At 37.0% G+C, this 24778-nt stretch overlaps 1 protein-coding gene across 3 annotated transcripts in view; it reads right to left on the reverse strand.

Moving 5' to 3' along the window:
• Positions 1–3563: 3563 nt before the first annotated feature.
• The window catches only part of TTBK2 (tau tubulin kinase 2), a 95524-nt gene continuing 74309 nt past the window's right edge, over positions 3564–24778 (reverse strand). For all 3 annotated transcript variants that reach the window (XM_030481450.1, XM_030481451.1, XM_030481449.1), the window contains 2 exons: positions 12115–13385; positions 3564–11103 (listed from right to left, as the gene is read on the reverse strand). In XM_030481450.1, the coding sequence (XP_030337310.1) occupies positions 10635–11103; positions 12115–13385 (1740 nt within the window). In that variant the 3' untranslated portion in view covers positions 3564–10634. The remainder of the gene's footprint in view (positions 11104–12114; positions 13386–24778) is intronic.

A 24778-nucleotide genomic window follows, 5' to 3' on the forward strand; every position in this document is an offset into this window, starting at 1 on the left:
TGACATATGTGCTCACTCTAGGAATGTTTTAGGACTGAGCTGTTGTTCATGAATGTGCTCCTCAGAATTCGTACAGCATTGTTCCGCTTGGCTGTTGTTCATTCCCAGCTTGTCAAATGGACCTTCTCCTCAGAGGAACTTTGCTTCACTGCACTGGCAGGGTAGGTTCTTTCTTCTCACATGGTTAGAATAGAGAAATACAGCAAAAAATAGTAACTGAGGAGTGATGCCTGTTTTTGACATGGAATAACTTTCCCCCATATGGCTTATAAGCAGGCTCTATCTTCACTAGATAGAATGGTTAGGGTTGGAAAGGACCTTAAGATCATCTAGTTCCAAGCCCCCTGCCATGGGCAGGGACACCTCGCACTAAATTTCACACTAGATTTGCACTAGATTTCAAAAGCCTTCTGGAATCAATGCCACAACATTTGAAATATAGAAACCAAAGAAGTTTCCACATTGTTTTACATGAAATGGAAGCTAGAGTTGCTGTTAAACAAATTACAGGAGGCAGCAACTGACTTTATTCCAGATAGAACAAATGCTGCTACATAGTTTATGAAGCTTTCATCTTTACCTGTTGGAGAGATGAGTAGAATCTTCCATTCTCTTAACTATAGATCAAGGAAGAAGACAGACAAGAGTTGAGTTGGAGTAAAGAGTAACCTGTTAAGTGTTAATTCTGAAACAAGCATGAAGGAATCATTTTATCCTGATGTGAAAAAGAAAAATCTCCTTTTCACATTTAGATAGGAGGAAGCTATTGCCACTGGCACTACTGAGGTGTGCTTAAGGCTGGTATGTTTAATGCTTACATATTAGAGTACTACTTTGCACAATTCAAAATGAGCAGAGGTGCTGTATTCCTGTGTCCTGTGCCCATACTGGAGGGGAAAGAAAAACCCTCTGCTTCTACAATTTTACCTGATGACCTGAAAAATGCAGATGCTCTTCTTTAAGCATTTTCACAAATATTTATTAAAGCTCTATGGATAAATTTGGCTTATAGCAATGACTAGCTGCCTCTAGTTTTCCAGTCATTTTGCACAAGCATTCCTGCTGCCAGAGAATGTAGAGAATGGTAACCCAATTGTCCCTCTCCTAGCAGCATAAGAACATGTAATCATAGGGTAAGATAAGTCATTTTAGCAGTCAGCTTTGGCAGAGCACTGTACTGTATGAAAATGTATTGTTAAGTACTGTCTTTTACTTCTGCTCTTAAACCATTATGGTGTGCCCACCACACATACAGATGCCTTAAAACCTGACAGCTGCTGCCTAATAACATATGAACACAGGGTGGTCATGTTGTTAATAAGTGTTTCCCTTCATTATCATAGATGGTGTAAAATATGCAAGTATTTCACAAAATTAAAACATGTACATGTACAGCACATTGTTAATTGGGATTAATGCCTTGAAGTAAAGGCAGTTCTCATTTTCAGGTCTACCTTAACAAAAGGAGGTGGCGTGGGTCACAGGTATCACTACTTTAATTGCTGGTTTTAAAAATGGGAAAGAACTAATCCTTCTAAATCTGATTCTTGAGTCAATGTTGTTAAAAGCTTTCTAAATTAATCTGTTGGAAGCATTATTTCTCCCCCATTAGTACAGATGGGCTCTCTAGAGCAGTGTTTGCTGTAACTGAAGAAGACACCCTTCATTTGTGTTTGTTCTCGTGGACAAAGAAGCCAATTAATGCTACTGTGACATTCCAGGTAGATGAGCAAAATGTGATCTAAAGTTTATCTGTCCTTCTGGGCAGCAGTTCAAGCTTGTCCAGGTTGCAACAGCCAGTTCTTACCTGTCTGGCTTTCAATGTTTTAATTCTTTCTCCAGTTGCTAATTCTTGAATTTCACTTACTACAGCATTTCTAAGGAGAGCTGACTTGTGTGTACTACATGGCTTTCGCATGTTCGAGTACAAGTCTAAATGAGAGGCAGCTACAGTGCAAGTGCAGAGAAGCGCAGCAAGATGCTGAGAACAGAGTGGGCAGGGTGGATCTCCTGTATGAATGAAGATGACAAGCCAGACAATGCTAAAAGACACGTTGGTGGTCAGACAACTACCAGACCCCAACATCAATCTGCCACAGCATCTTTATTCCAATCTTGCTTCTTCCCTATAGTCTATCAATCAGTTGTACCGCTAATGTATACTGGAGCCAGATCAAAATCATTCCCCCATTTCTGGTATGATCCACATTTAACTATTTTAAACAAGAAAAGATACCCAGCTGTCACCAGTAGAGAGTGTGCAAATTTGCTATCTTCATCTTCAAATTAATGCTATTCTATTGGCATTATATATAAAGAGAGTATATATATATAAAATATATATATGCTTCATATATAAATATATATAAATTGCAATTTCTACATGTGCCCTTTCTGTGATCAAATGATGGTTCTGTTTGGGAGCACCAAAAGCACACACCATTCAGAAGCACACCATTACATTTCTGGCTGCTCTTAACAGAAGATGAAGCATCATTTTCTTTGAATGCTACTGAGTAAATGAATTCCCAGTTTGTTTCCTGTCATGTAAAGCAATTGGAGCTATTTATATAATGACAAGAGCTAATGACCTGGTCATGAAGCTTACTGAAAATACTGCCAATGATTTGAGCAGAGGCAGAGCTGGCTTTCAATTTGCCTTACATACAAGGTGTGATGGTGATAATGCTGAGCAAGAGATCCAGGGAATTTTCTCCAACTCTTCTGGACTTCCCTAAAAACCTCATTCTGCTGCACAAAGAGCAGGCAGTATTTTCCACAGCACACAAGGACTAAGACATGCAGGCACATAAGCCACAAATATAAATTCTCATGGTATTTTACTCTACTTTTAGTAGACAGAAATGAAAGTATCTTGGAGGGAACCAGAGCAACTGGTAGGTTAACTCTGCATTTCCACATAGCACAAACTGCTCAGATTCAGTAACTTCGTTTGTTAATTTCTCTATCTGCCACTTCAGTGTATTGCACAGGGGATGACAGGTCTCCTCAAGAGGCTCTAAAAGCTGAGTGACTACACCCAGACAGCTCATCATCTCCAGCAAAATAATTTATGTTGGCCTCTGACTAGATAAGGAATTTCAACTGGGGAGGAAGAGGGGAGAAAAAAGTAGCAGGAGCTGGCTTTTCAGAATGACAAGGCTGGAATCCATCACATTGTTACTAAAATTGACCTGATCTGGCTGTGATGATCATTTATTGTTTGGCTGAATACAGACAGTATGGATAAGAGCAAGAGCAAATAGGGAGGTTTCTTAGGTTGAGTTTTTCTATTCTTACTAATATACAAAACATGAACCTACTAAATCAGTAAAACTTCCATTGATCCCATCAGCCTGACTCACAATACAAACATCTGACTCATGTTCCAGCAGCACCAACAGACACTCACTTTCTGCTTTTTTGTAACAGAAAAAAATCACTATCAAAGCACTTGCTCCATTTAAAGTACAGGGTTATAATACTAAAAAATATTGGGGGGAAAAAATAAAATCAACGGAAGCTTTATAAATAACTTACACAAACACCACCAGGAATTGAAGTTTTGCATGCTGAATGAATATTTTATTTAGAACCAGTTTATAAAAATAAAATACAAAATAATTTGAAAACAAAACTTAAAACATTGTACAAAGCCTTGATATGGTACAAATGAGAAAATAAATAATTACAACTTTATGTACAAATGACCATTACAAGGGCATTAACTCTTTATGTTCTTGAGTGCCTGAGCAAAATTAAAAGGTAATGAATGGCTTAGAAGATTTCCAAGGAGGGGAAGAGAACTGCGATTACTGAAGCAAGAGAATTTGAAGGACTCAACATTTGTCTTCCTCAATGGTAACAAACAATCTTGGAACTACTTTCCACTTAATTTAATCATGCTGCAGATTTTACTACTGACTACTTAATTTCTTTGGGGGTGACAACATTGTATTTTTAATTAGTACACAGACTTCATTCTTTGTGGTATTGCCCAGAGATTTTAGTTAGCAGCCATTGTTTGGCAGCTTCGAAAAGTCAGTACTTGTCTGAAGGCATTGCTGGTGATTTCCTTAATTTACTGGTTTGGGTAATCATAGGTGAGCATTTGAAAATCGACATCAGTTAGCACAAGCACTGCAGCTTATCTCCACGCTGCCTCTACAGAAATAAAAGCTGGGGAAGAATTTCGTATCTTGCTTTCTAGCCACAGAAAGAAAAGAGGATGCAGAAGAGGCTGCTAGGCAGCCAACCCAGATCTCTAGTCATAGGAAAAAGATGTGAAATAGCCATAAAAATCCCACCTCACCTTGTGTCGAACCTTTATGACCTTGCCTTCCACGCAGCAGATACAGGTTTAAAAGGATTTGAAGCCAGGCAGACCAAACTAATTACACTCTATCATTTGAAGCATGCTGGTCTGCTGTCATTATAGGTCCTTTATATAAAAGTTAGGCCAAAGATCAAATGATCTCAAAAGGAAACGAACATCTGTAACTCAAATTAATTCCAGCTGAATTCCCACAGACAGCTGTGGATGATCAGGACCTCATGAGTATTGTTTTAAAAGAAACCACTTTGTACTCTTGGCCAAAGCCAGCTCTCAGCAGTAATTCTTACAGAAAAGTAGAGATCAAAAGGCATGTCATGTCATAATAGTAATAAAAAAATATGCATTTTCCAATTTAAAATACAGCAATTTCATATATGCTATTTGTAGAGTGAGTTTATTCCTTCAGTCCCTAAACAGGGGAAAAAACCTTAATAAGATCCTACACTGATTTTCACCTGCACAAGAACAGCAAGAATTCCCAAGGATCCAACCTCTTCATGTTGAGGAGAAACAGAAGCAAAATACATCAATGACCTACGCTAACATTCGGGTTTGTCACTATTACTGTTAAGAAAGAATGTGTTACTAAACAATGGAGAGTAAAATCAGCCTGCACGTTCAAACCTGGATGGCTAGAGTGATTGCCAAGTTAATACATGAGACTTCAAAACAGCACTCCTGTGCATTCTTCCTTTAAAACAAAACAAACCCCTCAAAGGTTAGTATTTAAAAGCCTGATTATTTAAGCCATAGGAAAATGAGTATTAATTTTTTTTGGCATTTGACAGTATCTTAAGGTAATTCCAGACCATTATTACACACAATCCAGGCTGCCTTTTATATCATTCTCTTTTACAAATGTTCTATGTAGGGGAAAGAAAGACTGGCATCAAGCAGCCAGCTGAGGTATTCCTGTGTGAAATGTGTGTTTATGCAATTTGCATGTATTAGCTAAGAAATGCATGACCCGTGCCTATGTATTGCATGTAGTCAAAACACTGAACCTCGCTTCCTTTTACCAGCGTTACTGGTTACTGAAAATTGCAGTAATTGCAACCAATGACATATGAGCCAAAAGCAAAACAGCAAACAAAATCCTTCAGTTCACTGCCTACTTGATTAGCTAAAGGAAGTAGAATAGACTGTTCGACAAGTTTCAGAAACAGGAATGAGCATCCAAAGCTTTTATCAGCTGCAGAAAGGAATCATGGATAATCATCAAGGATTTTATTTATACAGCTGACAGTTCTATGACCACTCCTTACAGTGGAAAAGCATAGAGAGACTGTGCCACAGGGAATCGTGGTGTTAACCTAAGACATCTAAGTAGCCCCTTGCTCATGGAATTGACAAGATGGGCATAGCTCTCATCACCTCACAGGATCAGTCCTGCATGAAAAAACTAAGATCAATATATTATAGGCCTATAATGAGAAAGCAGTTTGACTTTGAGCTCTCTTTTATTCTCCCATTCCTTTTCAGAGGATTCCTCTCATTTAACTTCTATATAAAAATTGGAGGTGCATATCCCTAGCCATAGTTTGCCATGAGATCCTTACAAGAAATTGGAATAATCACTTTCTTCTTACCAGAATTGTTGCCTTTTAGTGTTCTGCAAAATCATCCAATTCATTATGGAAAAATTCTGTCTACAGGAAAGACTCTGTACTGTAAGTGGCCTTGTCTACATTCTCATTGAAGATAAAAAAGAAAATACTTAGAAGCATTATAGTCAACCATTGCATAAATGTTACTGCAATAAGAAGGACTTATGGGAGTTTTGCCCAAGTAGGGCTATAGGATCAGGCCTTGTAATATGGAAAAGACACAGGATCAGAATTAGATCATAGCAAAATTATGGTAGATGAAGAGGAGATCAGAGAAAATCAAGACATAACAAGGCTCCTCTCACTCTGGCAAATGAATTCCAGTAAACAGGATGCAATAGCTGAGACTGTTCCTTTCTATATGTATATACACACATTTGTATGTATGTACATATGTTTCTATATAATATACAGTATCTCTATAAGTGTATATATAGATACACTTATGTACAAATGTGTATTTATATATATAAAATCAAATTTGTGTTTTCCCAGCTATAGTTAATACCATAATACTACAAATTGTAAATGATAGAGCTCTTGCAAATCTTTTCCAGATGAAAAATATTTCAAGCTATTTTTAAATATAAGGACCAGATCCTCCCCTTTACATCGAGACTGTTTAGTGAGGTACGCGAGAAAGCTTGATCTCAAACATGCAGACTTCAAGGCTAGAATATGTCCAATTTGCCAAGATAGGATGTGGCTGGTGGCTGTGATGACTGCCCCATGTCACTCCCCAGGAGTCTGCATCCTGAATAATTGTATAGAACTAGCAGTTAAGAGCTCATGTTGCTCCTCCCTTTGAGCAGTGAAATTTTCTATGTTTACCAACCCTGCTCAAGTAGCAGATAGGTGCCTAGCATCATACAACTTGATGGCGTTGCTCTACTGTACCCCATCTATTACTTTTAACAGGGTTTTACTTAACATTTGTAATTATTAATGAGGTTTAGTAACATAGATTTTTGAGGCTGCAACTTTGATTACACCATGCAATACTGCAGCATAAAAGTCTGTGTGAAATGTCAGTTCTATTTTAATTTAAAGGCTTCATGCCTCCATTTCTCTAAAAAAAACAAAAAAAAAAGCTCCAAAGTGCTGGCTACAACACAGGAAACACCATAAAGAGGAAATGCGTGTGCAGCATCTGCATCCGCTACATGTCATGGCTCCATTGCACTGCCCTCCAAGAAGAAATGGAGGCTTGAAGAGGACAAAGCAACAGCTCCTTGAATTATGTTGTTTCCCAGCTGAAATCCCTGTGTAAGCTGCTGCGTGCTATGCAGAATAACTGTAACTGTTGTGTACGATGGAGAAAAATCTTCCCCGTCCCTGAAAATTTGTTGCAGTTAATCCTCTGTAAACCATTCATTCACACTCTGCACAAGGGCCACACACATGTACATTGGTATTTTTACACAGTCAGTTGCATATTCAAATATTGAAGCTTACAGAGTTCTTGATGATTACACAGGCCCTCTAGAAATATTAAGCTAATATTTATGTATGAGTTGATCAGCTGACCATTACCTAACTACATTAACTGATTGCTACATTAGACTATAGTAAGCAGTTCTGTAAACATTTGGGGGAGGGTATCAAGCAATAAAAAACTGCAGAAGAGCAGGTAGTTCAAGATAAGTTATTCACAATCAATCCTCCATTCATATCTTCATTATTTTCTCACCAGATCCTGTTGGATCCACAGCAAAAAGCAACTGGGGATGTACAGTCCTTTTACCTTTTTATGCACTGAAAGAAGCCTGGGTCATCAATCAATCTCTCTCTGGTTTGGCATAGTTTACTGTTTTTACATTGGCAAGTAGTTCAAGTACAAGTGAATTTCTACAGCATTGATTTATTTTACATAGCAATGTGTAATAATGGACACATCTGTACTTTGAAGACAACATAAAAAAAAGCCTTAGGTGTTACATTCTTTCTCATCTGTAAAGCAATTACCTGTTTCTGGATCCTGCTACACTCGAGAGAAAAATATAAACACCTCGACTTCAGCATTTCAGGCAAGGATACATAAAGTTGGTACCTATTAAAACTGACCATGTTAATGTAGGAATAAGCTTACGAGACCATAATAAACACTTTTCAGAAATAAGCGAGAAGAAAAATGATCATATGCTTCCACACCACTTTAACAAATAATTCCAGCAGTGCCCAGGGCAAAAACATCACAATGGTATCAAATTCTTTTTATGGAATACTGTAAAGAAACATGAGGAAAACAGGAAGAGAACTATGGAATTTGTTGTTGTCACATTCATCTGTTAGGTATTCATTGACTGTCACTGCTCCTATATGATGAGTATTCATAACAATTAAGAACTCACATTATGAAATAAAAATGAGTAACCACAAGTCCTGTTTGTAACCAAAAATAAAATACCTTTGAGTCTCTGTTCTTGTTCCATATGCAAATGCACACACAAAATTATAAAGGAAAAAAACAAGCTGCAAGACAAAACATTGGCTGGTTGAGAAATGAGCAGTCCTTCAATCTTGTACCAAGGTATAAAGGCTATTAGAATTTGTGCATTCCAGAAATTTTAGGGGGGAAATACAGAATGTAATGCCAAAAGTATTCAGGAACTAACGGAAAGGGAACTGCATTATCTGTGGTCCATAAATTACAAATGAAAAATGAGAAAGAATGAGTTTATATAAGCATATACATATATGTATATATATAAATATTTATATTATATAATTTACCATGAGGACATGCAATTATTGGAATAGCACCTATTATACAATATAATACAAAGGAATAGACTTTCTAATGGTACAGTTTCTTCAGAAAAAAGCAGGTATATCCTACCTATTGCATTCATCTGTAGTGCTTGAAACCTGAATGAAATTAAGGTTCCACACTGTGCTACATTACATATGGGAAACAATATACATATTCGTAGTAAGAAAAGGAAAAAAAAAATAAATCAACATAGTCTGACAATGCAAGTGAAATTCAGTGCAGCTCCAGGGCAGCTTTAATGCAGCATTAGAATGTGTTAGCTCAGAGACAAAATATTCCCTTTATAATCCAAAGGTATTCATTTGGCAGAAGTTAAATAAAAAAGCACAGATGCTGGCTGGAGAGGCAGATGACTACAGCAAGCAGATCAGTAACTGACAAGTACCCTATGCATCCAGCATCCCTACAACAGGGATAATTAGGGAGAGCTGGCTGCGCCCTTCTCAGGCTTGTGTTCTTTAACTATTCAAACCTGCTACTCTCTTCCTAGTATAGCAAAAGGTGGTGTACCATTATGTTCCCTACAGAGATCCTGTAGAGCACAAGGGATTATTAAGTACCTATGAAACAAAATTGGAGGAATTAAGACACCATGGACTTTAGTGACAGGCAATGAAGCTTGGCTATCAAGGAACCATTTGGGCAAATGAATGACAAGAATCCAACATAAAAGATACCTCAGACTGCTTTCTGTGTATTTTGCTTTGATGACTAATAGTTTTACCTGGATTTTGTAAGGGTGTTAGGTATATTTCCGTCACCTAAAGCCTACCAAGGTCACAAAGTAGACAATCTCCCCATCTCTGTTTCATCTTTCAAATTTTTATAAAACAAATAACCAAAAAAGCAAGTCTTGGTTGGTAATCAACTCTGCATGGTAAGCTCAGTGGTTTCAGTGATCCATAACTAATGGAAAAACATAAGCCAGCATTGACAAGGGTTCTTTTTATAGTTAAGGGTAAAATAAAGAAGCTACAGTATAGGTTTATAATTTATTTTCTAACTTACATTGCAATTTATTGTAAATCTGCAACATTCAGCGAAGTGCAGACATCTCCTCCTTTGTCTCATTTTCTAGACAGGAATGCTTTTCCAGATTCTACTGAACACGGGTTGAAGAGCCCCACTGTGGCTCCCAAAGAAGTGTATGATACAGAACTGAGAACTAGCTTCTCAGATCCTAATTAGTACTAAACACATCTCTAAAGAATACATCTATAAAACCATCTTGGGAAATGTTAATACTAATTTTTTAATGTTATCAGTGTCAAGAAGGGGCAAGGTATATGATACTTCCTTAGGTAAAAAAATCTGTGCTGCTGTAGACAGGGGACAAGATAAGCACTGAGTGACTCGGAGATGTGTGCAGCTCAAAATGGAAGAGACTTAAAAGGTAGAAATACCATCGTCTTCTAAACTGTGTGCTTTTTTAAACTGCAAAGACATGCTTGAGCAGTACTTATCTCCCAGCGTGATAACGTCGTCATTTTGGGAATAACCGTTTACAGGTTTTTCTTACAAACTCCTTGATTATGTAAGGCCTTAAATAATTAGGCCAAATCTTCTAGCTAGGTAAACTAAAACCATAGAAATAAATAGCCTTTTAAAACACTCACCTTAGAGATATTTTTTATTCTAAATACATTGCACCTCTTCGACTACCTAGTCATTCTGATCCTGGCCTCTACTCCCCCTCTTGCGGATCTGCTTGCTGCCTGCTCTTAGGCAATGCCTGGCCACTTATTTACACAGAATGCTCTTATGAATAGTTTATGATGCTTACTGTCTTTTAAAAGCGCAGATTCAACACCTTTTTTTTTTTAAATATATTTTTTGATTATTTTTTTAAATACACAGTACACAGACACAACATGCATCAGATTTAGGAGGAGGTTCTATACCTGTCAAGGCCCAGTTCCTATCTGCTAAGCTTAGTGGTTGATTTGCTCCTTCCTATGGGAGTCTTAGTGTTTGGGGAATGGTGGAAGGAACTGCCAGATCCTTTCAGACCATTCTTGCTTGGTTTGTTGCAGCAGTGCTCTTGTTGGCAGGATCTCCTAGAAGATGAGGAGCCTGAATGGCTAGGAGGTGATTTACTCCTCCCAAGATGTGGGGATGAACTCCTCTGATCATGATGGGGTCTCCCAGGCCGGGACGGAGAAGAACTGGCAGTACGGGGTAAGGAAGAGCTCCTAGGGGAGGCACTGGGACTGCGTCGGGGGATGACAGGGCTTTTGGGTGGTGTTTTTGGACTATGTGGAGATCCTGGACTCTTACACTGGGTAGAACTCCTGGGTCTTTGAGATCCATTCTGTAGGATTTGAGCCAGACGTGAGATAAGATCTGAGTCCGAGCTGCTACTCCCTAGGACTCTGTATCTGCGCAACCTTAAGAAGAAACGAAGAGAGATTATTTCTGTTCCCATCTATTCACTGAAGTTCATATAGAAACACAGTATCACTAGAAAGTAGAGATGATCTTTCATTGCAGAACAGACATCTGGAGCTGAACTCTCCTACAAGATAGAGGTGTTTGGATCTAGGCTTTGGCTTCTGTGTTGTTCAAATCAACACAATATTTATATTTGCATAAATTCACTCACATAAACAGCCTAAGTGTTTACAGGATAACTCAAATTTCCTGGTGGTGCTGGAAGTACACTAAAGAGCAGTGCCTATTACCTCTGTTTTGGAGGGATACATCCATTCCTGCACATCATCAGTACATTCCTGTACACGATTTTAAGGGATGATAAGGCACACCACAACTTCCTTCAGAGGATTTCACACTACCATATCAAAATTCTCCTTATCCTGGTAATGCAGGCATTGAAGAAACTAGATCGTGGTTGTCTGTATATAGAATTGGCAAATGGAGGCTTCTAAAATTCACTCTGCCCTTCTTTAATTAGTGTTTTTGCTTAGCCATGATCTGAGCATAGCTAGCTAACTCAAGACTGATGGCTGGAATCTCCAAACCTTAACACTTAAAATGTCTACAATAAGAACAGTTGAATTTTCGAAGGGGCTGGATAGGACAGATCACACTGATTTCCCTGGATTTGTGAATGAATAATCAACAGTTCTGGAAAAGTGACCCCACTTTAAAAATACCCAGAACTGTAAAGACTTAGTTACAGATTGACAGGTTTCAAAATACTGAATATACATCTATTGATATGTAAGTTTTAACAGTGAAGCAGGCTCATTCTTGTGTATCAGCCTTTCCTCATTCATTCTCCAACAACATAAAAGATTTCTCAGAGGACTGAAGCCCAGCATTTTTTTATAAATATTTAAAGGTTGTAACTTCTACAGGATTACACACTGCACAGTAACTGCAGCCTAGCTCAAATCCATTTTCAACCTGGAAATGTATTTCTGTTTTCTCTGCATTACCTAGCTTCTACCCCAGGTCTAGCAGGTGGTTTTCCTGGTGGTGGCCGAGGAAAGAATTGAGCTGAATTTGAATTGGTGACTTGATCAGTGGCTGCCCAGGACACTGGCCTTGGAATCTTGCTTTTTCTGGACTGAGGGCTGCTTGGAGATAAAGAGCTATCTTCTGTCTGCTTGCTGAAATGAGAGTCCAGTGTCAATCTAGAAAATGAGGATAAGACATCATCCTCAGAAAAAGGTACTGGAGCAGCTGCCTTTTTTTCCTCCAGTGACTTATCAGAGGCACTTGAAAGGTCACCAAGGAAAGATTTAAGTTGTCTCTTTTCCATAAGTAGTCTGACCAAGTCTGTCTGATGGGCTTTTTTTAGAAGAAGCTTTTCCTTTGCTGAAACAGAAGAGGACTCTGAAGTTGAGTCTATCTCTTGTGCTAAAACTGGGATTCGGCTCTGCCTGAATACAAAAGGAGATTTAACTAAGTCCTTCTTAGATCGATGAGAATTCTCATTTTCTGAAATGCAGTGGAATAATTCTCCATTTCTGGGAGCATTTTTCTCTTTTTTGTCCTCCTGGTGCAAAAAAGTAGTAAGGGCCACTTGGTGGCATTTCAAGTCTTGGATATGGACTTCTTCCGTATTAGAATGAAAACCATTTTCCTGAACTGGTGCTATTTTGCTTGCCTGTCTATTAACATGTGAATTAGTAAGTCTAGAGGGGGAAAATTCTGATGTTTTAGGTGCTATCGATTTCAGAACTTCATCTTGATTTGGCATCAAACCAACAGGCCCTGGCTTTGATTCTTCAGCAGCTTCGGTATTCGTTAGAGGTTCTTCCTCTGCGGATTTTGAGTTTCCTGGCAAAGAAGAATTCTGTTCTTTGCTTTGCATTTCAATGGCATCCTCAGAAACCACTGGAAGCCTTTCTTCCTCAACCTCCTCTACAGGAATATTTTCAAGTTCTTTCTCTTCCTGTATCCCACCATGTTGTTCAGGTAGGTCCTGTTGGCCACAGTCCAGGACATTGACACATTCTTTGACAAGTCCTTCTGTGTCAAGCACCTCTTGGTTGATATTAAGTACCAAATCTGGTCTGCTGGCACTAGCTGGAAGTGCATCTTCTGTCACAACCAAACCTGGCAAACTTTCCTTTGGAGAGGAAAGTTCCACGGTGTGTTCCATAGATGGAACATCCTGCTCTCTTTTCTCCAGCTGGTGGCCATAATGAAAGCTCTCCGAAGCAGACTGTGTGGATGCCACTGAAGGTCTGGGTATTGTTATCTGCAGTGGAAAAATAGAGAAGGAAAAGGTGAGAAACTCGGGAATGTTATACAGATAAGATTCTTTAAATATCATTTTTGATTCCATGTCTTCACGATACATTACATAATGATTCCTATGAATCACAATATTCAAGTAATATCTAACCTCACAATTTGCATCTAGATAATTCGGAAAAAATCCCCAAACCTCTATCATCCCAGGACAGAAACGTGTAACACGTGAAAACAAACATAAATCTCAGTAGAAAATGTTGCAGTAACCAAGTAACCATCCTGAAAATGAGATCCAGACTAAAGGTAGGCTTGCTATTTATTTTACATTAGTTTGTATACTCTTAGAATAAGTTGTATATAGATATAAAATGTCTAACAAGTAGACAACAGTATTTTTAGACAAGTACAGTAGATGAAGAACACAGTGAAGTCCAGATTCAGGAATGGACTTAAATTTCAATTTATGCAGAATTTAGATAAAGACTTTATTTGCCTGGATTAAATACGTCCATAACACCTACATTTACATCCAGAAAAACATTCCTGAGTACCCAAATTTCAGCTATTACCTTCCCTATAGAAGCTTATGCATTGTTTTAACTGAGCTACCTTGTTAGGACATCTCCTTACCTAAGGTCATTAAGAGATTCACAAACTAAATATTCACACATTTACATACCCTAACAGGCCTAATCCAGTACTTATGCTTAAAGCACTCCTAAAACCTATATACCATATTGAATCAGAATCCCTTTGTAAAACAGTTGGTTATGATGAGTACTGCTTCTAGTACATAGTCAATTGCTAGAGCACATATCCAGGAAATGGAAAACCTGCATTCATGTCTCTCACCTACTGAAGAACACAAGCCCACTTCCCCCAGTTCCCATCAAGTATGGACAAAACCAGAATGGAGTTGTTTCTCACCTTCCCCATTGAAGTCAGGCCACTGCAGACAGAAATGCAAGTCATGAGGTCCAAGGGAAAGACAGTACTCACAAAAGTGAGAGGGGTTTTATCTCTATTGCCTAGGGAGGAACACACTCTCACATGAGGAGTCGTCCTAGATTCAGGTTTATATATATTGGATAGACTCATTTGGTATAAACAGTAAAACAATCAAGGATGTTTCTCTGCATGGACGGAGAGTCCAGCTCCTTTTTTCCTTGTATTCTTTAGCCTCATGAATCTCACACAGTTAGAGTCCGTAATAACAGAAAGTGGAAGACTGAAGCCTGGGCTTAGACAAAAAAGACTTCCTTGATGCACTGATGGAAGAAGAGACAACTAGTGGTTGCCCATCTCCAGTGCTGCCACAACTCTGATATGTTACAAGACAGATTTCACTTGACCTTGCTGCAGAAATTATACATGCTGCTTCGTGGGCTTTTACAAGAGCTAGTACATTGGTACTACTGGGTGGCAGAAACCAAGCTCATCTGTCAGGACCCATAAGAATTTATACCATGTACTCACACTTTACGAATACAGAATGACTCTCCAAAATAAGAAATAGGAACTGACAGTGAAGGAGACATACACACTCAGATATCCCATGAGAGCATAACAGCTTCATTGAAATTCTTGGTGATTTTTTTTCGCTTTTTTTTCATAATCCTAGATCACAATTTCCATCATTATGGGTGCACATTTACCTCCATGAAACACAAACATCCAACTGGTATTATAAATATTTCACTGGAACAAAACATGAAACATAAATCACAGGCATAAAGCTGAACTACAGAGACGACAATTATTTAAGTTGAATAAATTATTTTCCTTTTCCAAGCTTCTCAGTTCATGAGGTAGTCTGGATGCCAATTCAAATAACCCGGAAATCAAAAACCAGAGTTGTTTTCCACATATCTGAAGGAGGATGGCTTCCCTTAAAATAAAATGGTCTGGTGTCCTCTCAAATTTCAGAGGTAGGACAACTTTAGTTATTTGCTTTTAGGAGGATATTTATCTCCTTGGTGTATTTCCAGAAGGGCTGAATTTGCATTTAAATCCTTCTTTGCTCAAATATATTTTCATGGAAACTCTCTTTTCCTTGTGCCCTCTCTCTCATATGTCAATTCTTGGTTAGGTGAAACCAGTTCTGATCTGAACTTTATTTACATTTTTCAACAGACTTCATATCCTTTGCCACATCTAGAGAGAGAACTTCCTAGTCTTTCAGGCCTACCTTGGCCAACCCAGATTTAACCCTTACACTCAAAAAAATAGAAGACTAAGCTTGTTGAACAACTTACAATAGAACAGGAAGGAGCTATCTGCAGAAAAAAACCCAAAAAACCACTGAACAAGTGAAGGATAGAGAAGGATACTCTATGACTTGGTATCACCAAAGACTCAGTACTACTGACTAGTTCATAGTTTCAGAAATGGCTTTTTTGAACATATATATCACTTTGTTGATTTGTGTTCACTAATAAACAGAAGTTTGTTTTCTCAGATGGTCAATAAACCTCTTATTAGTCTTCTCAAAGGACAAGAATTAAATTGTATCCCCATTGGACTGGACATTTCACCTATTTGTGCAAGAAATTTAAATGGATAATCCTGTAGAAGTGCCTTTCACACAAGGGTTGCTGCAACTTCAGGTGCAGCTTTAAGAAAGAAAGAAAAGAAAAAGGCCAATTTCGACAAAACCTGGGAATGTGTACGAAAAAACATAGAACTGAACCCTGTTAAATCATAGGATGGTTTGGGTTGGAAGGGACCTAAAAGAACAACTAGTTCCAACCTCCTGCCATACACATGGTTTCCTTTGGAAGAACTTGGATCTAATAGTTATTGAAGAAATGGAAGAAGCTTGTAGACAATCCTCCTAAAGGCTCCATATAAGATTTCTTTGGCTAAAGCATTACCTTCTTTATAAGGCTGGACACTGCAGATAAATTCTTGATTCATGCTATGCAGGACTTTAAGTAAAAAGACTGGAGGAAGTTTTAAATCCCTTAAAACAATTAAAAAAAAAAAAAAAAAAAAAAGGTCCTGTAGCCTTAATTATCCCATAAATAGTCTCCTCACTCTCTTGATTGTGAAATCTTGCAAGACAGAGGTTATAATCAAGGAGTCTAAGGAGGGCTGATCCCGAGACATGCAAAATACACCAACCGAAATTACCATTTAGTCTAATTTAGGGAGACAGATAGCTCAAGGTTATTCAATAGGCACCTGGTTACATAACAAATAATACACGGCCTAATACACAAAATTTAAAAAACCCATCATAATAATAAATAATCCTCATACTTCTTTTCTTCTGCCACTAATTAAAATCTTATCCTATGAGATTTCTATGGCTAATCATGTCAATTTTGTAAAACACTGAACCTGAGGAACAAAGACTACAGTGAATTGCAAGATTACAATTCATCTAAGAAGAAAAATGTGGGGAATAGAATTTAAAATGCTGCCTTTCAGCTCGCTATGATAATCAGTTTATAGCACCATCCACTCAATTACTGCAATTCCTTAACTTCAACAGAAGTTATGTGATAAAACAGGTTAGTGAAAATGGCCGAGACAATAAATGGAATAATGAATTTGAGGTTCTCCTTTCACTCTGAAATATTTAATTGAAATTATTACGATCATGATCTTGAATTTTTTCTTCCCTAAATAATTTCTTAATTCTTTTCTGATTTCTCAAATTAGCACTTGACTGAGACAAGAAATTAGGCTGCATTTTCTTCAAGAAACTTTACAAGATGGTGAGTGGGATGTTAAGAAGGAAAAAGATCAGAAGAACGACAACAACGTAAATATCTCTTGGACATCCTTTATGACATCTTACAAACATTCCTCCATTTAAACTTTTGACAGGCTGCAATAGCAAGTGATATGCTTGGATGAAATCCTCTGTGAATGTATACAGCAAATTGCAGAGGAGTGAAATACTGAGGTTTGGTCTGCAAAGCTGTTAAATCTGAAAGATCTAAAGGTGTGAATATAGGTTATTGTACAATAAAATACCAGCAGGTAAACATCTGAACTCTCAGCAATAGCTTCTTCCCTCCACTCGTGCTGTCTGCTACCTCTGCAAGCATGTCAACTGCTGTTAGGACTTTGGGCCTCTTAGAAACATGGTTTACAGATCTGTTGTTCAGCTAATCCTGTCATTATTTGTAACTTCTCATATCAATAAGCCATTGTCATACTACTTGGCATTCTTAAGACACTCTACCTCATCAGTTTACTCTTCAGAACTTCTTTCCTACCTTAGTAAAGTTTGTGTATGTATCAGCACAAACCTCATGTATCTTTTCTCTTTTCCTTGCTTCTCTTTTCCATCTATCATTAGCTCTAGTACCTACCAGGAATATGATCAATGCTAGTACGAGTCTGCGACTTCTGCAATACCAAACAACCTCCCTGAATCTTTCCAGTTCATCAGCTTCCTCTTACTTAATGAGTTTTTCCTTTACTTGTGTCACTTAATTTCTATTTCCTTGCACAACTGTATGCCTCTGCAAAGAAATTTGAATTGCAGTTTGTATGAAAGTGTAAAAACTATGTTAGTGCTTGTAATTTACTGCTAGTGTCATTCTCACATGAATACACCACTGTTATGCTTACATCTTTGCAGATAACTCACACAGCTTATTGTTCAGAACAGCCCTCCTACTTTCCAAAATCCTCCCTATCTACTACTATCATTCCTACTGACTAGAGTCTAATCCTTTGTGTCTTTTATATTCCCTTCCCAGATTAAATTCACAGCAGGGAAAAAATTAAATATAATTAATTATAGATTTACTAAACTACACTGGCTATTTCTACAGATAGACTAACATGGGGATAAACAAGAGAAATACATGGCTGTAATTCACAGTGTTAAGGAACAAAAGACCAGAAATTGTTGTAAGTTTTGACACTGAATTCCTTCCAATAGCCCCATATATATGCTATTGCAAGCATTGCAGGCATTTGTAGGACCTGGTGGTCCCCAGGGTACTACCACCTTCTGTTGTTCAGAATTCACACACAACAGGCTCTAATCCTAAACTAAAGGGAAGTAACACGAAAGCTTACTTATAGCTATCTGAAAAGAGGAACATGTTGGCACAGCTCTTCAGAAATATTCAGATAAATTCTTTCTGCTATTCTATACTGCTAATTTTTGCATCAATTTATTTGGAGGTTGCAAGAAATAGGAGGAGTGGAATACACATACAGAGCTGAGAATGTACAAGACAACTGTGTTTTCATATTCTTCAATGTGATAGGTATCTTTTGATGTAAAAGAACTTGTAAATCTGTGTATACAGTCTTTTTTAAGGGTTATTAATCATGACTTAATTTCACTATTCTTTAAACACCTTCCCCTTTTCAGTTATTCCTATGCCATTTACCAGGTAAAGGAAGATTGTTTTTTGTTCTAACATAAACCCATATCCAAACATCCAATAGGGCAATATTGATTGCTCTAAAAGCAGAATCTTTAATTGCTTTTAGCGAATGACTGTCATTGTAATAAGTGGCTAATCAGTTTGGTAACGTGACTAAAACAAGTAGTCATTTAATTTGAAACTTCCTTTATATAATAAATAAACCAATTGAAGAATATTCTTGAAATTTACTTATATTGTTGGAGAACTGGGAGGCAGTGGTGCTTACAGATTATTACTTCATAACTCTCACACATACTCCTATCATAATCTCCTGTTAAAAATGGGCTGGTATGGTAAGATTTTTTCTGGAGTTCCACAGAGACAGTCTTTTTCTTACAAAGAAACCATAAATTTGCCTTAATGCACAGTTCAGCGATCTGAAAAGGTGGCAGCAGAAGCCTATTTCACCTTCCCATCTCATGCTATTATTCCCTTCTTTAGAGAAACTGAATTGCTACCTTACCATGCTTATTTTCTAAAGTCACAAAAGATCTAGAGATTAAGAACTATTTTCAGAAGCTTGGCACTCGGAGACTTATTCCTCTCCATGCTGGAAACTACTGATTCATGAGGATTGTGGTTTAGTAACAAAGCCAGTGAGTTTGTATCACACGTTAAGTAGCACAATATAGTCAGCATTTTTTATTAAACATCTAGCAATATACTGTAGGATGCGAATTAGTTCTCCACGAGAGGTCATGTTCAAATATACTTAGGGAATCTGCTGCACGAGTATACTTAAGGACTCAGTTAAGCAAAATATAACAGTACAAATGAGAAGGTTCCTCCTCTAACAGAGGACACATTAAGTATGAAGTGACATTTTTTAATTAATGGTGCAACTACTTTTGGTATATAAAATGCAGTTCAAATACTTTCACAGCTGTTACTATCACAGCTAACAGTTGTGTAAGCATCTTTAAGCAAACCTCGTTCTGGTTCAGCAGCTACCTGTGAGAAATTATCTTACAATGTATTTTTCTTACTTTAGAAACAATTTTTTCTACTTTTGTGTGATCTTTTTGAACCTAAGCTCTATATTAATATCTGTCCCTACAGAGAGACTACGTGTAATTTTCGGAAACAATAAAAACATAGGCTAATACTTCCTCAGGAAAACCCTGAACTCTCATTTTCAAAGCCACATTATACCTTGTTATTAAGGACCAGTACTTTGTTTGTTTTTTGAAACACAGCATCTTCTTTGAATAATTCATTTGAAATTCTAAACCCAAGTTCAGTCCAAGTAATTAAACTTTCTTTGTTATGGGGAAAAAAAAAAGCAAGCCATAAACAGAGACTCTCAAGACTCTCAATCACATAAATCTGTTTTTTATGTATAATAGCAGTGGAGTCTGGCTACTACTGTTTAGATTAATTCTGAATATTCCTCTCCAACATAACCATTCCAACAAAGGGTAGTTCATACATAAGATCTGCCTTAATACCCATTTGCAGACTTCCAGTATGTTGATCTTTTCTGTTAGCATCTGATTCCTATGAGCCACTGTCTAATTCTACTTATGCTCAGTATTGCTATTTACACTGTCAGTTTTTTTGTAAAGGTAAAAGTATCTTTCATATTCAAACAGCAACACTCTAAAAAAATTAATAAAATTAAGAGCCTTCCTGACTTCTGATCCTCAAGTCAGACAGTGAATCCACTCATTTATATGCTGTAATAAACTAAATCCATTTCTATCGAGTTATAAGATTGGCACTATATCAGCACATGTTGCCCAAAGTTGTGCGTTGCTCTCCATGGAGAGAACCTGTGAACACTACAATTTCCATGGATGAATCAAACATACCAGAGCAACTGATGAAACCATGCAAGTATAATTTTAATAAAAATTCTAATTTCAGCAGGATTAAAATAACTGTAAAAATTGCAAACATAAAATTTCATTTTTCAAACTTCAAATCCAGATTAAAATTTCCTTAAATCTCTCCTCAGAATTACTGGGATCGATTTGAAAGCATTATGGATTTTCTCATGTCTGCAGTATGCTACCGCCAGCAGTAGTTGTAATACACATAAAGAACTAGATGCTTTCAGTTTGCTTCTAAGCATGCTTAATAGAAATCCTTTAGAGAAGACAGACCTAGAGATAAGAGTTTGATCTATACTAAGGGTCTTTCTCTTTTCTTACAATGTTTTTCATATGTTCTCTCCTGTGATTAGAATCCAGCTTATCTTTTAAAAACAAAACTACCTAATGCTTCTGGCAGCCTATTATGTTCCATAGTTTTTCCTCTGTGAACGGGAGTGATGATAAATGCAAAGCACAGCTCTATGATGTAGTTACAGCATTAACAACTCCTGCAAGATTAAGATCACAACACAGCTGATTCCATCCAAGCACTCAAGCAATCTACAGTTGCCAGTAATACGTTGTCACTTAGGTATTCAAGCTCGATAAAAATACTTACAAGGGCACTATTAGTTTATTCTGATTCTGCTTTGGTTGCTGGCCTGGTATTATTAAGATTAGTTATACCAATAAAGTAGCATCACTTTAGCCAACTTGTAAGTTCTCTGCATGTATCGTGTTCTGTGTTTAGAAACTGCCTGAAAGCCGTCAGAGCAGCTCTACATTTGTAGCTACATAATAAGCAAACACATCTACTCATGGTTCATGTAGTAGCAACAATGTAGAATTGCCAAATACAAGAAACATTAATAATAATTCAAAACTGAAACAGTTTTCAAAAATTAAAGATTGGTATATTAGAGACCTCCACTTAGCGCTCATCCTAATTTTAGTGGTTTCCCTATTTTCCCTATTTTTAAAAGTTCAGGAGAAAACGCTAAGATGCTGATAAATTCACAGACTCCAAATAAAGACTTTTTTCCCCTGTAATTCTAGTTATCTAGTATCATGCAATTCTAATGAAGGCAGACAACAGATTTTAAGAGAGAATATTATTTTATGGATGATATTGTAGATAATATCTGCAATTATACATATACAATATGTATGATATTAATTAGATCAATTATACCTTAATTACATGAGACAATCATCAGTCCTTGGGCTTTGAATTGTAACTACCTAATTATTTCAAGATTATTGTATGAATTGTCATCATGGAAACAACTGTTGAAACCACAGTTCATCAGCTCTCCACAGGAGACCCTGCAGACCATTTAGCTTTCCTGAAACATCTTTACTTATTTTCTGCTAATGAAATTATGATGCTAGAAAAATGTATTAAATCACATGTGTTAGGGACAAGATTGGCATATAAATATATAAATAGACTTGACTATTTCAAGGACAGACAAGAACAGGTGAGCCATGTGCTTATAAATTTTGGGAATCTTGAAAGTACAATGGATTCCAGAAAACACGAACATTTAAACCAGTAACTTCTTATAAGGTCTTTTTCCCTACATGATCAGTGTATGTGGATGCTATTTCCAAGGCTAATTTATTGTCCTGACCTTCACTATGACTTTTCTGCTGCTTCTGATAGAGAAACCCACAGAAGGAGAATGTCAGGCTCTGTCACTTCAAATTGATGTTTTCTCTACAGGCAGCATACTGTTTGAAAAAAATTAAGACATTCATAATAACTGCCTGTCTTCAACTGTTAATTTTGTAAAATTTACAACCTGGAAAGTTTCCATTGAAAGAACAGCTAACCTAATGCTGTCATTTTAAATTCTTCTTTACACCAAAGGCAGATGTAAAAAAAGCATGCCTGAAGAACTCTCCTTCAGACAATAGATCTTACAAAGCCTTGTAGGCAGCATTTATATTTCTATGTATCAAGCAATTGTCTCTGCCACTCGGATAAATGCAACAAATAAAACTTTTTACTCGTTTGCATTAGAGTGTAGATGAAAATTGTTCAAGAAACATCATTATCAATACAAAATCCAGTTGCTTAAGAGAATGCGAGTGACCTGTGAGCTTATGTGCATCTTCCAGACATCCCCTTTTTCATTCTAAAATAATGCTTCCTGATATTCCTCATCCTATGTGGTTTTGTATGAAAAATCAATATACTCCAGAGAAACTTACTAATGAAGAAAATAATGTCACTGTAGCAGTAATCATATGTCATTGCATTTCAGGAATCTAACAATAACATCTGAAAACAGTAAGAATTCTGAATCTGAGCTTGCCTTTGAATCTGGTTATAAACATTATCAAACACTTACTTTCACTGGTGCTGAGTGAAGGCTGTAACATCACAGCAACTTAATTTTCAGGCTAAAATTTATTGGGGAAAAAAGTTATTAACAGTTACCTTATCATGAATGAGATTATGTAACTTCTGCACATTTTCCCTACTTAATAAAATCAAATCTACTGTGTATGAAGCAGTTCCAGCAGCTATGGGCTAGACTGGAACTTGAAATTCCTACCTTGATTAAACCCAATATTGTAAATGGTATTAGAAGCTTATTGAGAAAAACCTAATTTAAACCTCATGCTGACTCAATATAGTTTCCATCAGGATAGGGAACAGCAGGGCATAACAATTCTGTAAACCTTGACATCAGAACCCTACAGCCAACTTTAACCACAGCAGCAGTAAAAAAACCAGACTCGCTGAACAGAGAAAAGCTTTTCTCTCTTTTCCTTCCAAGAAATATCTATTTGATAATGTACCATGTCTTAAAACTGAAATTTTGAAGAGGATTTTGGACAAATATATCCATTCCTAACATTTTAATGGATAAGTATAATGCTAAACCAGAGTTTAAACTAGTTCTAAAGCAATCCTAATGCACATGACAACTTCAAGTTAATGCCTTTGACAAAGTAAAAGTATTCTCAAAATAACATTGTAACAAGAGAGGAGCATCTTTGGGGTTTTTTGTTTATTTGTGGTTCTAAAAGGGATTGTTAAATGTGAAAACTAATGTAAAAGTTCATCTCTTGCTATTGCAGACTAGTGAAACCTGTCAAAATTAGTTCATTAAAAATGCTAAAATTTACAACATTTAAGTGCACTCTTGGCTTATAAACCTAAAACATCCAAAATAAAATGTCAGTTACAAGGGATATGCATTCTTTCTCTAAATACTCCTAGAACATGTCAAGAACTCTTACCTTATTCTTCCATAGGTCCCTCAATTCCAGTGAGACGCTTAAATATTAAGGTAAATTTTTCAACTCAGATCAGTGTATTATTTCTCATCTTGCATATGTGTATGATGGCTTGCATTTCCAAAGCATCTTGTGTAGGAAGATTTCAGAGCATTTTGTAATTAGTAATGCAACTATATAACTATAAGTTTTAAAATGTTCCAGGAAGGCAGAAATTTGAGGAAATTAAGACATAAAAGAAAATATTTATATAAGTGACAATTAATTCCAATTGCTTAACCTGAGAGACAGATTATCCTTCCCTAACACTAAGTCATTAAATTAAAATTAGCCCCCTTGTACATGTCTCATTAAGCAGACACACAAATGCATTAAGCAGAATGACACACAAAACTGGAATCCACCTTTGTTAAGGGCACCTTTGTTATTGCAGAGCAGCCAGTTTAGAAGTATTCTAGAAGGCTGCCATGGCCAGAAGAGGCATTTATGATTTTATCGAAGAACTAGAGCTGAGAAACCACAGATTAAAATCTGAGGTCTCTGATTTTGATTGTTCCTCATGACACAATGTAAGCACTTTCTTCATACACAGCCCTGGCCAGCAGTTGCTGCACTCGCATCACCTTCTCCATTGACCTCAAACAACACTATACGGTCCTCTAATAAGCAGAGTTCAGAGAACTTATCTGGTTGAAAAATTCACAGAAGGAAAGAAAAGGGGTACGTTTCAAGAGGATTTGCTGTACAATTTGACCATCCTATAGAGAAAAGGATGCTAATAGCACTCTAGCCCCACTCTTCAGATTCAATACAGTTGAAGAATTGGTTTTTGTCAGCTCTAAGTTGCCAGACTCTTTATGCTGCGGGCTGAATAACTAAGGAGAGTTGAAACAAAAATACTCCAATTCCCTTCCATAATATATGTATGG

The sequence above is a fragment of the Strigops habroptila genome, chromosome 4 (genome assembly GCF_004027225.2).
Source record: "Strigops habroptila isolate Jane chromosome 4, bStrHab1.2.pri, whole genome shotgun sequence".
Classification (NCBI taxonomy): Eukaryota; Metazoa; Chordata; class Aves; order Psittaciformes; family Psittacidae; genus Strigops; species Strigops habroptila.